This window comes from Tursiops truncatus, chromosome 14, assembly GCF_011762595.2.
Source record: "Tursiops truncatus isolate mTurTru1 chromosome 14, mTurTru1.mat.Y, whole genome shotgun sequence".
In the NCBI taxonomy this organism is placed as follows: Eukaryota; Metazoa; Chordata; class Mammalia; order Artiodactyla; family Delphinidae; genus Tursiops; species Tursiops truncatus.
In genome coordinates this window covers 28,737,643-28,753,465 of record NC_047047.1, presented here as the reverse complement: position 1 = coordinate 28,753,465, position 15,823 = coordinate 28,737,643, and the positions used below count along the sequence as shown (strand labels likewise).

General features: G+C 40.2%; 1 protein-coding gene across 28 annotated transcripts in view; it reads left to right on the top strand.

The window, feature by feature from the left end:
• DYSF (dysferlin) overlaps window positions 1–15,823 on the top strand; it is a 222,195-nt gene that overhangs the window by 173,469 nt on the left and 32,903 nt on the right. For all 28 annotated transcript variants that reach the window (XM_073791260.1, XM_033838318.2, XM_033838329.2 and 25 more), the window contains one exon: window positions 9,485–9,583. In XM_073791260.1, the coding sequence (XP_073647361.1) occupies window positions 9,485–9,583 (99 nt within the window). The remainder of the gene's footprint in view (window positions 1–9,484; window positions 9,584–15,823) is intronic.

The following is a 15,823-nucleotide window of genomic DNA, read 5'->3' as shown; positions in this document are numbered from 1 at the left end:
AGTGTGTGCGCACCCTGGATCTATTGGGCACACAGACCAAACAGACTGTAGCTCATTATCTCGACCAGAAGGCCCTTTCAGGTGTCCCGGCTCTCTCTCTCGACTACCTCTCGAGCCTTTCTGGGGAGCACGGTACAAGTTGGCAGCTCCTTTGTGACACTCCGGGGTCTACAGGAAATGACGAGGACTGCCTCAGGCTCTCTGTCCCATGACACCCCTGCAGCCGTCTTCTGTCAAACGCCATACGCCCCAAATTCTCTGGCAATTTCCGGATGGCTGCTGCTTACCGGATGTCCAAGGTTACAGAGGGGTCTATGCCATGTACACTTCGGGGCTAACCTGTGGCGGAGGGTGTGGGGCTGCCTTACCAGAAACCCTCACAGACTCTGGTTCTTGCTTCCTCTCCCACTCTACTCTTGCATCTCCTCTGTAAATAGCGGGAGAAGGGCTGGAAAGAACCTCCTCTTAAACCTCTTTTTTTAATGGCATATTATCTGCTTTAGGAAATTTAAAAGCCAGGGATCCTGCCTCCCCACCCCCCTGCTGTCTAGGCATTCCTATATCCGTTAGATATTGACTGGCCTCCAAAAATGCGCCAGGCAATGTTCTAAGGATTGGATGGAGGTATCGCGTTAAAAAAGATAAACATCTGTGCCATCATGGGACATAATAAACAAGTACCTAAATAAAATATATGGAGTGTCTGATGGTGATAATTGCTAGGGAGAAAAAGCAAGGAAGGGGGAATGAGAATTGCTGGAAGGGGGATAGTGATTTAAAATATGGTGAATAAGGAGGGGAAAACAGATCGTAGTTAGTCAAGACTTGAAGGAGGTGATGAAGTGACCCAGGGGAGGAATAGAGTTCCTGCCGTGGGAGGAGCATGAAGGCTCTGGAGATGTTCGCGGACTGGGAAGGCCACCGGGGTGGGAGCGGCGTGAGTGAGGAAGTAGTGGAAGGACGTGAGGTGGGGGAGGTGTGAGGGCCTGATCATGAGAGACTTTAGCTTGCTGTTGTTGTAAGGGCTTTGGCCTTATTCGAAGCGAGTTGGCAAATCACTGGATTTGCACAGAGAGGCGATGTGTTCCGATGTGTGTGGCTGTCATATTGAGAATAGATTTGGGGGTAAGGGTGAAGGCAGGGAGGCCAGTTAGAAGACTGGTGCAATTCAGAATGAGAGAAAGTATTTGCAAACAAAGCAACTGACAAAGGATTAATCTCCAAAATTTACAAGCAGCTCAATATTAAAAAAACAAACAACCCAATCCAAAAATGGGCAGAAGACCTAAATAGACATTTCTCCAAAGAAGACATACAGATTGCCAACAAACACATGAAAGGATGCTCAACATCACTAATCATTAGAGAAATGCAAATCAAAACTACAATGAGGTATCATCTCACACTGGTCAGAATGGCCATCATCAAAAAATCTACAAACAATAAATGCTGGAGAGAGTGTGGAGAAAAGGGAACCCTCTTGCACTGTTGGTGGGAATGTAAATTGATACAGCCACTATGGAGAACAGTATGGAGATTCCTTAAAAAACTAAAAATAGAACTACCCTATGATCCAGCAATCCCACTACTGGGCATATACCCTGAGAAAACCATAATTCAAGAAGAGTCATGCACCACAATGTTCATTGCAGCTCTATTTACAATAGCCAGGACATGGAAGCAACCTAAGTGTCCATTGACAGATGAATGGATAAAGAAGATGTGGCACATATATACAATGGAATATTACTCAGCCATAAAAAGAAATGAAATTGAGTTATTTGTAGTGAGGTGGATGGACCTAGAGTCTGTCATACAGAGTGAAGTAAGTCAGAAAGAGAAAAACAAATACCGTATGCTAACACATATATATGGAATCTAAACAAAACAAAACAAAACAAAAAAAGTTCTGAAGAACCTAGGGGCTGGACAGGAATAAAGACACAGATGTAGAGAATGGACTTGAGGACACGGGGAGGGGGAAGGGTAAGCTGGGACAAAGTGAGAGAGTGGCATGGACATATATACACTACCAAACGTAAAATAGATAGCTAGTGGGAAGCAGCCGCATAGCACAGGGAGATCAGCTCGGTGCTTTGTGACCACCTAGAGGGGTGGTATAGGGAGGGTGGGTGGGAGGGAGACGCAAGAGGGAGGAGATACGGGGATATATGTATATGTATGGCTGATTCACTTTATTATAAAGCAGAAACTGACACCATTGTAGAGCAATTATACTCCAATAAAGATGTTTAAAAAAAAAACAAAACCGCCAAAACAATCCAGATGATGGGGACCAGGCCCGTGGTGATAGGGGAGAATCGGTCTGATTCTGAGTATGTACTGAAGGTGGCGCCAACAGGATTCGCCGATGGATGGAATGTGGGACATGAGGAAGAGTCCAAAGTGACTTCGGGGGTTTTGACGTGAGCATCTGGAAGGAAGGAGTTGCAGTTGCTTATAAGAGGAAGACTGTGGAAGGAGCAGGTGGGCGGGTGGGAGGTGTGATTAGGAATTGGATTCTGGAGATGGCACATTCGAGAAGCTTATTAGATGTCTAGTCGGAGATGTTAAACAGGCAGCTGGAGTTCAGAGGAGTCATGCAGGTTGGAGAGAGCTCCACGTGGGGTTCCTCAGTGTATATGTTATTTAAAGACATCAGACTCGAGGGGAACCCCAAGGGAGTAAGAGTGGATGGGGAGGAGAAGGGGTCTGAGCCTGGAGCCCCAGGCCACTCAGATGATCAAAGCACAGGTGACAAGGAGGAATCAGCAGAGACTGGGAAGACGTGACCAGTAGGGTGGGAGGACCACAACCGTGATGCTCTGTAAGGCAAGGGGGATGTTTCAAAGACAGGAAGTGACTGCCTCTATCAAATACTGCTCTTGGTTGATTTTTGAGGCCTGAGTCCTCGGTGACCTTGACAGGCAAGTTTCGGTGGAGCAGAGAGAATGGAAAGACAAGAATTAGAGACAAGTGTAGACAACTCTAGACGTTTTTCTGCAAAAGGAAGAAAGAAAGTAGGTGGGAGCCAAAAGTGCGGTTTGAGGGTTTTCTTTTTAAATGATGGGGGACTAGTGTCACATGTTTGAACGCCGATGGGAATGATCCAGTAGAGAGGGAAGCGTGATGACACAGGAGAGGGGGAAGGGGATCACGTCCTTGAATGGGTCAGAGGGCATGACCCAGTGCAGGGGTGGCCTTGGGTCGGGGTGCAAGCAGAGCACCTTTTTAACAGGAGGGAGGGTGGGTGTGGTGTCGGTGCTGGTGGGCTTGCAGGGGGTGAGGTCTCTTCTGATTGCTTCTGTTCTAAGAGAAAGAGGAAGCAGGGTCACTGGCCCAGAGTGACGACAGGGAGGAGGTGTTAGAGGGCTGAGAGGAAAGGAGAAGGTGTGGAATGCTCGTGTCCAGCGGGGGGAGAGCAGAGGACCAGGGAGTTGAGATGGAGTGGATGACAGCAATGGACCCACTTGAGGCTGTGACATGAACTTGGAGTGAGACCAGCCTCTGGTTTGCTATTGTTCAGCCACATTGGATGTGATGGGGAGGAGCTGGGTTTAAACCTAGGTTTGATTGGCCAGAAACACAATGGAGCAAGAGAGGGCCAAGGAAATTTAGAAGTGGGGAAGGGCAAAGAGGCCAAATATAAACTAGCTAGGATGTAAATTATGATTCTGCTGCATGTGTCATTTCTGTCAAGAATGAGGACGATTAGAAGAGGACTTACCTACGGGATGCAGGGAGAAAAGGGGGACTGAAATCACTGAGCAGCTGACTAGCTGGGGTTACCAGGGGTTAGGAAAGTCACCAGCCCTGCTCCTCACCAGTGTGTCTGCTTAAGGAGAACCAGCCATAGAAATCACCTGGAACTTGGAGGGAGGAGGAAATTACAGCTGAGAGTTCTTGGGCAGAGTTGAGTGTGGTAAGACTTAAGTCCTGTTTGGTGGTCAATTGCTAGTTCTTTAAAAAAAAAAAAACCCAAAAAATCTTAACTCTAATTTCCTTAAAATAAATACTTGAGATTTCTGCTTTTGTTCTTCTGTTAGAGGTTATATGCTTGTATTTTATCGTCTGTTCTTTTTTATTTTAACACCTTTTTTTTGCGATAATCCACAAAAATACAAGCCCCTATTTAAAGTATACAATTCAGTGGCATTTAGTTTATCAACAGAGTTGTGCAACCGTCATCCATCATCAACTTTAGAATATATTCAACATTCCAAAAAGAAATCCTGTACCCCAAGAGCAGTTGTCCCCCATTTCCTCCCAACCACTAATCTATTTTTTGTCTCTATTGGTTTGCTTATTCTGGACATTTCATATAAATGAAATCATGCCATGTGATCTTTTGTGACCACATAAGAACTTCTTTCATTTAGCATAATGTTTCCAAGGTTCATCCAAGTTGTGACATGTATCAGTTCTTCACTGCTTTTTATTATCAAATAGTGTGCCATTGTATGGGTACGTCACATTTTCTTTATCCATTGATGGACATTTGGATTGTTTCTACTTTGGGGCTATTATGAATAATGCTGCTATGAACATTCATGTACAAGTTTTTGTGAGGACCTAAGTTTTCATTTCTCTTGGATATATAATGAGGTGTAGAATTCCTGGGTCATATGGTTACTCTCTGTTTAATCTTTTGAGGAACTGCCAGGCTATTCTCCAAAGTGACCGCAACATGTTACATTTCCACCAGAAGTAGATGAGGGTCTGTTTCTCCACATCTTTACCAACATTTGTTATTATCTGACTTTTTGGTTATAGCCATCCTAGTGGTGTGAGATGTTCTCTCATTGTGGTTTTGATTTGCATTTCCTTGATGGCTAACGATGTTAAGCATCTTTTCATGTGCTTATTGGCCATTTGTGTATCTTCTTTCAAGGAATGTCTGTTTTAATCCATGGCTCATTTTTATTGCGTTATTCATCTTTTTATTATTGAATTGTGTGAGTTCTCTATATATTCTGGTTACAAATCCCTTATCAGATACACATGGGAAAATATTTTCTCCTGTTCAGTGAATTACCTTTTCATTTTCTTGGTGGTGTGTTTTGAAGTATCCTTGTATTGTTCTTTATTTTTAAAATCTTTCATTTTTAAAATTATGTAAGGAATACATGCATACAATGAAAAATTAGAAAACTTTGAGTGATACACAAGAATAAAAGGAATAAACAAAACATCTGTAATCTTATCATTCACAGATAATTGCTGTGAACATTTGGGGTTTGATCCTTTAATTAAAAAGAATTCTCATTATTCAGTTTTTAACCTGTTGTAAATCTCATCCATTGTGAATAACTTTCCATGTCAATAAACATTTCTACAACATCATTTTTTTTATGTTGTACAACATTTAATCACATGAATGTACAGTTTACCCCAAAAGTTCCTTATTGTCAGATGCTTAAGTTGTTTTTCCCTGTTATAAATGTAGTTAAATCTCTATGCATATCTATAAATACTTTCTTTGAATAGATTTCTAGAATGGGAGTGATGGGTCAAAATGTAGGCACATTTTTGGGGCTGTAGAAACATGCAGCCAGATTTCCTTCTGGAAAGATTGTGGCCAGCTACGCTCCTGCTGGCAGTCTGTGAGAGAGCCAGCCCTTGGCCAGAAGCTAACCTGGTCCACACAAAAAAGCAATACTATTGTCAGTAGCACCGTGCTAGGCACTGTTCTGTGTACTTTATACATACGACTCATTTATTCCTCATGATAACTCTGTCAAATTGGTATTAGTGTTTTTCCATTTTACAGACAAGATAATTGAGGCATAGAGAAGTTAAGTTTTGCCCAAGGTCACACAGCTAGGAGTGGCAGGATTTGAACCCTGAGGCAGACTTCCTTCTGGGAGAAAGCCTGGTACTGTTAAGTACAATGCTGGCTATTGCTTGAAGATAGTCTTTACAATGCTAAGAAAGTTTCCCTTTACTCTTAACTCATGAGAGCTTCATTTAGAAATAACTAAAAATTTTATAACAATTTTATAACCCCTCACACTCCCTTCTTTTTTGCCTATATAGATCAGGGGTTGATAAGCTTCTTCTTAAATGGCCAGATAGTAAATACTTTAGGTTTGGGGGACATAAGGTCTCTGTCACAACTACTCAGCTCTGCTGTTGTATTTAAGAGGCAGCCACAGACAATATGTAAATTACAAAACCAGGTGGCTGGCTACCAGGCCATAGTTTGCAAATTTCTGTTATAGATGATTATTTGGGTTTTCTCTCCTTGCTTGTTGATACTGAGCCACTCCTGCATTCTGGAATAATCCAGTCTGACCATGCAAAATCTACTGCTGCAATCTATTTGTTAGTATTTTATTTAGGACCTTTATATCTCTGTTCAGGAATAGGATTGATGTGTGTGTGTGTGTGTGTGCGTGTGTGTGTGTGTCCCCTGGTCAGGCTTCACAAAATGAAAGGGAGAAACTTCATTTTTTTTCTATACTGTGGAACAAAGAATGATCTATTCTTTGAGAGACTGATAGAACCTGCCTCCAAAGAAACCATCTTGGCCTGATGTCTTTTTTGGAGGTAGTTCTTTGAGATCTCTTCCACTTTCAGGAAGTGATCTCTTCATGTTTTCTATTACTTTTGAATTAATTTTGGCAATTTATATATATTTTTAGAAAGTTACCTACTTCATCTAGATTTTCCAGGGTTTTTCCATTGATTTGGGTGTAGCAAATCTCTTAATATTTTTATTCTCTCCATGATATCGTTTTTTTTTTTTTCCTGCGGTACGCGGGCCTCTCACTGTTGTGGCCTCTCCCGTTGCGGAGCACAGGCTCCGGACACGCAGGCTCAGCGGCCATGGCTCACGGGCCCAGCCGCTCCGCGGCATGTGGGATCTTCCCAGACCGGGGCACGAACCCGTGTCCCCTGCATCGGCAGGAGGACTCTCAACCACTGAGCCACCAGGGAAGCCCCATAATATCTTTTTATTTGATCTTTCTTATTCCTAATGGTGTACCTACTTTTTAACATTAGATTTGGTAAATAATCTAATGTTTATTTTTTTGATCTTTTGAAAGTTTTCTCTGGAATTGAATTATCAGTTGTAATATTCTCCATAATTCTACTCATCATTTTCAAATTATCTTCCTACTTTTCTCTAACTTCTTGAGTTATCAGGTTATTTATTTTCATTCTTTTTGTATAAAAGCAAGAATATTTAAGACTAAATTTTCTTTTGAGTACAGACTTGGCTACCAAGTTTTAAGGCATAGCCCTCTTACTCTTGGTATTTTCTAAGGATCTATGATTTTAGTTTTGGTTTTTCCTTTGACTCAGAAGGGTTTTAAGAGTACATCTTTAAATTTCTAAAAGGTTGGAATTTTTGAGTTTCTCATTAGTTTCTAGTTTTATTATTGAGGTCAGAGAGTGTGACTGGTAATGGGTTTATTCCTTGGACTTTATTGACATTGGCTACGTGGCTTTTAATTTTTTCTAAGTGCTCCAATGGTGCTGGAAAAGAAGGTGTAAGTTCTGTTTTTAGATTACATGATGTTTGTGTATTTAAATGGCACTGTTAATCATATTACTCAGAATCTCTGTCTCCATATTCTTTTTTTAAAAAAATTTACTTGGTTTTTCAAGACTGAGGGAAATGTAATGACTTTCCCACAGCTATCGTGTTCCTGTCATTTCCTTGTACAAAATACACTGATTGTTGCCTTTTTATGCCTGACTCTGAGCCTGAGTCATAAACTCAGATCTTTAAGTATCTGAGCTGGGGAAGAAAAGAAAGACTTAAGAGGAAGCAAACAGCTAACTTGAATTCCATTCTAACCATTCCTACTTCTGTGTACATATTTGCCTGTGTGTTAGCGTGTGTACTTTGGGGGGATGTATGTGTGTTTCAGCATACACATCTCCTTGGGCATGATTGTGTAAATATGTTCTTTTGTGTGTCTGTGATTGGGTGAGTTTGATATGTGTGTCTGTGTATGTTTATTCATCCGTGACATCTTTTTCTTCAAACTGAACTTAAAACATCAGGGGCGGTGTCTGCCTTGCTGGCTGTTTTGAGAGTCATTACAACTCAGAAAGCTCTGCTACCCTGTATCTTAACCCATCTGAACCTCTTTTCCCCTTTTTGGCTGCAGAAGATCCTCCTGGTAAGTTGGTCAGACAGAGACTCTCTGTAGACTCAGCCTTGCTCTGGCACCCACTTGGTGCTCTGTCTAGGCACCATATTCTGGCCACACACATGGTGTTAGGGCCGTGCTTCCAGGATGGGTGGAGACTCTGAGAACCTCAGTCCACGCTGTCCCCGTTGTACCTGTTCAAGTTCCCTTTGTCTGCCTGCAGCATGTGCTAACCCTTAATAAGGTAGAACAGCATGTCCTAACCCTTAATAAGGTGGAGCTTGATGGACTGGGCATTGGTCTAAAGGGAGCACCAGCATTTCCAGAAACTCATGATGGGGTTCAGTTCATTTTATGGAATCAGAGCAAGCTCCTGAGAGATCCCCTAGTTGACCGCCTCATACAGAGGAGGAAAGCGGGCCCCAGAATGGGCTCTCCTGACACCTTGTCCTGGGCCCTTCCCATGGAACTGGGAGAGCTTTACCGGCAGCACAGACCCAGTGCCTGGGCCTGCGTGGGTTTTGGGGGAGACCAGGCAGAGTGATAATCCCACCTTCAGAGAGCTTGCTGACTCCCTGAGTGACCAGACACCTGCACAGGACACAGCTGAAGGAGCATTCTAGACACAAGAGCCAAGAGGGCCTTGTCCAGGAATAAACGGCGGGGAGACCAGTGTGTACCCCAATAGGCTCATCCACCTTTGCCCACAGATATGAATAAGCGAAGGAAGGAAGGGGCAGAGAGTGTGTTGTCACTAACTTCCTTTCTCCTCACCTAATTTCCCCCATTGAGCATAGTGTCTTTTGAATAATGGGCACTTAGTATTCGTTGAATTTCAGGGACTCTGCCTTGATTTGACCTTGCAGGAGACTAAGTTCTGATTTTGGAAGCTTTTTTTTGGCTGTGGTCTGGTGGGGATCAGGATAGCCCTTTGGGGTCTGAGTTTTCCTGGGTGTACTGTATTTTATTAATAAATAACACTTTATTGACATTTCCCCCCAAAGAGTTATCCTATGTATCCTCTGATTTTAGCTTCAGTATGCCCCTGGAATGCAGGGGGACTGTGATGATTATGCCCATTTCACAGAAAGGAAAAGGGAGGCCCCAAGAGCTTAACAGAATCACACGGTGCAGGTAGGCAGGGCCAGGGCGAGAGCCTCTGCCTCTCAACACCAAGCAGGTGTGAAGACCTTTCTCCTGACTGCACAGTTGGCCCCTGGAGAGGCAGAGAGTTCCAGCTCTCTGCTCCCCCGAACTCACACCAGCAGGAGAGATTTGCAGTCCAGGCCAGCCCATCAGCCTTGCTTGGTGTTGGTCCAGAAGAAACTTGCTTGGCAAATTCTGTTTCTGAAACAGTCTCTTTTTTTCTACCCACTCAGGAGGAGGAGTTCATTGATTGGTGGAGCAAATTCTTTGCCTCGATAGGGGAGAGGGAAAAGTGCGGGTCCTACCTGGAGAAGGACTTCGACACTCTAAAGGTGAGCCCTCCTCACAATGTCCTCTTCAGTCTAGCAGTCCCTGGGCATGTGCACTGGGCAGCGGGAGATGCAACTGAAAGAGAATATATGTATACCTATATGTATATGCATATATATTTATGGGTGAAATGATACCTGGGATCTGTTTTAAAATGCTCAAGAAAAGTAAGGATGAATTATTTAGATGATGTGGGTCACCCTGTGATAGATGTTCATAATATTAAAGTTGATTGAAATTGCAAAATATTGAAAATTGTTAAAGCTTGGAGATGGGTACTTAGGGATTTGTTATACTATTCTGTCTCTCTTAAAGTTATTTGAACTTTTCTATTATAAAAATTTTCCATTAAAATAAAAAGGAAAGTCAATGTGAGAATGTACCTCTGATTCCCCCACCTCTGCAACTGGGATAGAAATTACCTAGCACATATAAAAATATGGTAAACTCTGTTTCTGTGGAAAAAAACCCCAGAGCCCGAAAAACAACACAAAACCAGGGATGAGTCAGCCAAATTCTGGTATTTTGAGGAAATTCCACAAATACAGTTATACTTTTTAAAAGCAGACTACTTTTAAAAAAGATAACCAGAGGTGACTCAAAATTACTCCCTGAAGGAGTTACATAGTGTCATGGAGAGGGTTACCAGGTAAAATTCAGGATGCTCAGTTACACTGGACTTCAGATATATAATGAATAATATTTGAGTATAAATTTGCTTTAAATATTGCACAGAACATACTTATATAACAACTATTTGTTGTTTATCCGAAATTCAAATTTAACTGGGTGGCCTGTATTTTCACTTGCTAAACCTGGCAGCCCTACCTAGAGAGCAAGAGGGGGCCAAGGCTGTCAGACATGCAAGAAAAGCCCAAGGAGCTCCCTAACAGGGACTAGGTGAAGGAGGCTTGAGGCTTATTGTAGTGGTGGGTGACCAGTATGGAAGGTGATCTCACAAGGCGGCCACAGCTGCCTCTGGTACGTTGGACGCCCCCATGTCATTGTACCTGGAGACCTGGAGGGGCAGAGATGAGGCCTCAGGCAGCAGCAGTCAGAAGGCTCAGGCCTCCCCAGGCAGCAAGTTCTTTGTTGACTTGGTAGGTGGGTGTGTGAGGCTGGGCAAAGAGACAGAGCTATTTGCGTACCAGGAAGAAGGTCCGACACATTAAGTCTGGCATGTGGTACTGTGGCCTTGCCAAAAAATGAGAAAAGCCAAGTAAGAATGAGGACTCCTGCCAGGGTGGCCCATGGCCCTGGCACCCTTGCCACTCCCTCAGATGCCGGATGCTGAACTGGCACCCAGCCCACCAGCTTGACCTCTCTGAGATCTGTGACAGTTTCCAAGTGAAAATGGGCTGTCTAAAAACAAAATGCATTCAACCTGTTTCTGGGGGGAAAAGCAGATCTGGAAGAAATGCTGGTTCTTTAGGGATCAGTAACCACCACCACCAACATGGGTCTTTGAAAAATAGCTTGTAGTATTATGGAGAGAATGGAGTACACAATGGGTGGGGGGAAAAAACCCATATTTTGGAAATTGCTATCATAGGGAAAAAAAGACAACTCATAGTCACAATAGTGAAAGATAGAAAACAAAGATACAGCAAGAAAGCATAGAAAAGCAGAAATCATAGAAAAACACAATAGAAAAAGAATATTAATTTTCCTAATAAATAAAACTGGGTTACAGTCTTTTACTAAGTGATAAGGACTCAGACTTCATCAAAAGTCAAAATTCATTATCATGTCTTTAAAGGACACATCTAAGACAATACAACTTAGAATGGCTAAAGTAGTAAATATTTTGGCAAACAAAATAAAGTAAGTATGAACAAAAGAGAAACAGATAGAAACTAAAGTAAAAAGCAAAGGAAACAAAATGGAGTGTTTTGTGTAAATAAAAGATATACATCTCAGTGCAAAAACTCTCAAACATTAATGTTTGGAACAATAAAGCTTAGAAATCCTTAAAGCAAAAATGGATAAGAATATATAAAGTACTACCTCACACAAATGAAGGCATGAAATTACAGAAATTAAAATTGCAGTGGTGATTTTAATGCACCTCTTTCCTAGACAGATGAAACAGGCAACCAATAAATAAGGAAATAAAAGATCTGAATAACAAGGTAAATATTTTCTAAGCTACATCAAGAGTAGCTTTAAAATAGAGAATAAAAATAATTTAAAAATGGAAAATGCATTTTTCCTAATGCTCAGAGAACACTTACAAAATTTGATCACATATTAGGTTAGTAATAGGCTACCAAAAGCAGAAATCATACAAGACAGATTTAAATGCAATAAAATGAGAAATTAATAACAAAAGTTTAAACAAAAAGACCAACCACTTGGAAATTTAAAAAGTATTTTATTGGGACTTCCAGTATGAACATGGCTGCATAAGTCAGCATTTTTCACTTTTTCTCTTTGGAAATCATTCAAACCCACAAACTTCATTTTCAGTAAAAGTTGGAAACAAATAAAACCCGCAGACTCCAAAATACATGTAAGGGCTGTCCAAAGGCAACTGAGATTGGGTAGAAGCCACTCGGCAGTAAATGAAGAGAAGATGCATGAAAATGATGAAAGGTCATAGTGGTAGCTGATCTCAGAAAACCCCATACTTCCTAATAAAAGAATGTGGATAATTATTTAAGACAGGCTATGGATTCATGCGGAGTTATTATCTATTCTCTTTACTTTTGTGTGTGCTTGAAAATTTTCATAACAGATAGTTAAAAATATAATTCCCGAAATTGAAGTTTCACTGTAAAATATAAAAATATGTCCTTTGTTCACAACAATGGACATGGGAACTTTGGAGACAGGTTCAGGCTGGTGACAAAAGCTTCTTAGACCTGATTTGGTTCAGAGAAAACAGAGAAGGTGGAGCTACACAAGAATCACACAGATGAACCATATTTGTAGGGAACAGCCTGCCTCTGTTATGGGAACAAAGGAAATAACTGGTCTAGGAAAATCTAACACATTTAGTGACAAGTAATAACAAAAAAAAAATTAGCACAGTATTAATTTAAAAATACTATGAAAAAAAGAAGAGAAAATATATAACAAAACTTAACCAAAAGAAGAGGATATATATATACCCACCAGAAAAATTTCTCCAAGGAACAGATGAGATGAAAGATTTTGCTGTTAACTTTTTAGAAATAGGGTGGTCAGAATGCAAGCAGAAATAAAAGAACGAAGGGCTGGTGAGATGAGAAGATGTGAAATATGAGCTAGTAAGATTCAGGAAAGAAGGAGAAGAAAACATGAAATTGGAAGGAGCACAGGACAGAATGGCCACATTGGAAAACACAGAAAGGGGCATAGAGGACAGAATGAAATGGAAATAAAGAAAGAGTTATAAAAGAATAAAGAGAAAATGACAAACATAGTAGTCAGGGAAAGGAGATCCAACATTTGTATAATTGGAGTCCGCAAGGAGGACAACCAAAACAAGGAACTAAAACAAACAGCTGATAGTTTAATAAAACTTCACTGAAATGAAAGAATACTTGAGTACGCATATTAGAAGGTCTGCTGCGTGTCAGGAAAAATTGACCCAGATTGGTCAACCCAGGGACATATTCTAGTGTAGTTATTGGACACTAGAGATAAAGAAAAAATTCTCTGGGTAGACATACATTCTCCCCCCACACAAATTTAAATAATTTAAAAAAGGAAAGAAATCAAAGTGACTTCACTTTCTCTACAACATTTAATGCCCAAAGATGATAGAGCACCATGTGTAAGATCATCAGGGAAAGAAAGGGTGACCCAAGGATTTGACATTCAGCCAAGCTGCCCTTCAAGCATAAAGGCTATAGACACACAGGTATTCACATTCAGGAGACAGGTAGTATGGCTCCCAGGAGCCCGTCTTGAGGGACTCCTACGGGATGAATTGGAGCTCATCTAGGAGCCATCTCAACTTGGAGGTAACTGGGAAAACCATAACAAAAGGACTGGTTGTGAGCATATTTTACCTTAGGCCTAAGATGGAAACAAATGGGAGGGTTAGGGTAGCTGGACAGAATGTAAATACCTTATATACTGAAAATGTAGAAATGATAAAACTGACAAAAGTTAGGTAAAGAGGAAAGAGGATGGAATACAGAGTAAGGGCACTGATAGTCATATTACAGAATAAATAGAATTGACAGATATTATTTAAAATTGGAAATCACGAAATGTGGAAACAACCTAAATGTCCATTGACTGATGAATGAATAAACAAAATATGGTAATTACATACAATGAAATATTATTCAGCCTTAAAAGGGAAGGAAATTCTGACCCATGCTACAACATGGGTGAATCTTTAAGACATATGTTAAGTGAAATAAGCTAGTTGCAAAAGGGCAAATACTGTATGATTCCACTCATGTGCAGTACTTAGAGTAATAAATTCATAGAGACAGAAAGTGGAATGATGGTTGCCAGGCACTGGGGGCGGGGGGAGAAAGGGAGTTATTGTTTAGTGAGTTTGGGGTTTCAACTGGGGAGGATGAAAAAAATTCTGGAGATAAATGGTGGTGATGGGAGCATAAAAGTGTGACTGTACTTAATGTCATTGAACTGTACACTTAAAGTGGTTTAAAAGGTATGTTTATGCTATTAATATATGTAATATATAAATAATAAAATTGGCAAATCAAATAATAGGCATATAAGCAAATTATAAGCAAACAGCACGAACATAAACATTAAGATAGATAATATTGTCTAAAACTAGGTGATGGAGAGGGAGAGGGAGGAAGATGAAATTTGATTATTTTATCATTGCTATAGTGGGGAACCCATGAATACTGCCCCTAAAGACACAATAATATTAGAGCATAAACTCAGGTCATTTTAGCTCTCAGAAAAACTAAAACACACACACACACACACACACACACACACACACACAGAGAGAGAAAACAGACCATGCAAAGATTTTTAGAAAAACCCTATGAAACTAGGAAATATAATATAAACATATTACATGACTATGTAAATATAATACAAATGTAAAACCAGACCAAACATATCTGTCATATCAATACATGTCATATCAATCATTTATTAATCACAAAATTTAAAGCAGATCTCAAAGCAAAATCTAACTCTAAAATAAAACACTTCATAAAAGTTGAATATCAAAGATTGGGAAAGTGTGTGCCAGGCAAATGCAGATGAAAAGAAAGCAGAAGTCACAATCTTAATATTAGATGAGAACATACACAGGTCCCCCAAATTAGATGAAACAAAGAATGGCACTTTAGAATGCTAAATGCTGCAATTCCTAGTTATGATGGTCATGAGAATATCTATGTGCTAAATAATACCTCAATATTTACAAAACAGAAATTACAAGAGATAGAAGAAGAAATAGAAATATACTGGTTTGTGGCGGAGATTTTAATTCACTTTTCTCAGTTCATGTCAGATCAAGGGGACAAAAGCATGAGAGGATATAGAAGACTAAAGTAATTACTAACCTGATTGAACCTGGTAGCTTGAAAATAGAGACACCCCTATGGCACATTTACAAAATTGGCATATATACACTACTATGTATAAAATAGATAACTAATGAGAACCTACTGTATAGCACAGGGAACTCTACTTAGTGCTCTGTGATGACCTAAGTGGGAAGGAAATCTAAAAAAGAGTGGATATATGTATATGTATAACTGATTCACTTTGCTGCACAGCAGAAACTAACACAATATTGTAAAGCAACTATACCCCAATAAAAATTAATTTAAAAAACTCCAAAACAAAAATCGACCATGTGATCGAGCATAAAGAAAATCTTAATAAAATTCAAAAAGTGATGAAACACTGACAATGTTTTCTGAATATAATGCCATAAAATTAGAAATTAATAACAAGCTCAAAAGAACAAGAAAACTTCTATCTGGAAAATTTTTAAAAAATCAACTCTCTTTTAACAATTCTTGGTGAAAGAGAAAATATAAGAGAAATTGCAGAATATCTGGGAAGCAAGGATAAAACCCTACCTTTTAGAACTTACTGGTTACAGTTAAAGCAGTATTCAGAGGAAGTTTATAGCCTTAAAAACTTACGTTAAAACAAAAGAAAGAAAACTAATTACACATATAGCTTTTAGATCAAAAAGTAAAAATAAAACTATAATTATGGAATGCCAAGAAAAGAAAAATGAACACATTATACATGAAAACAAATGGGGCAATACTAAGGCAGTAGTAAGCAGAGGCAAT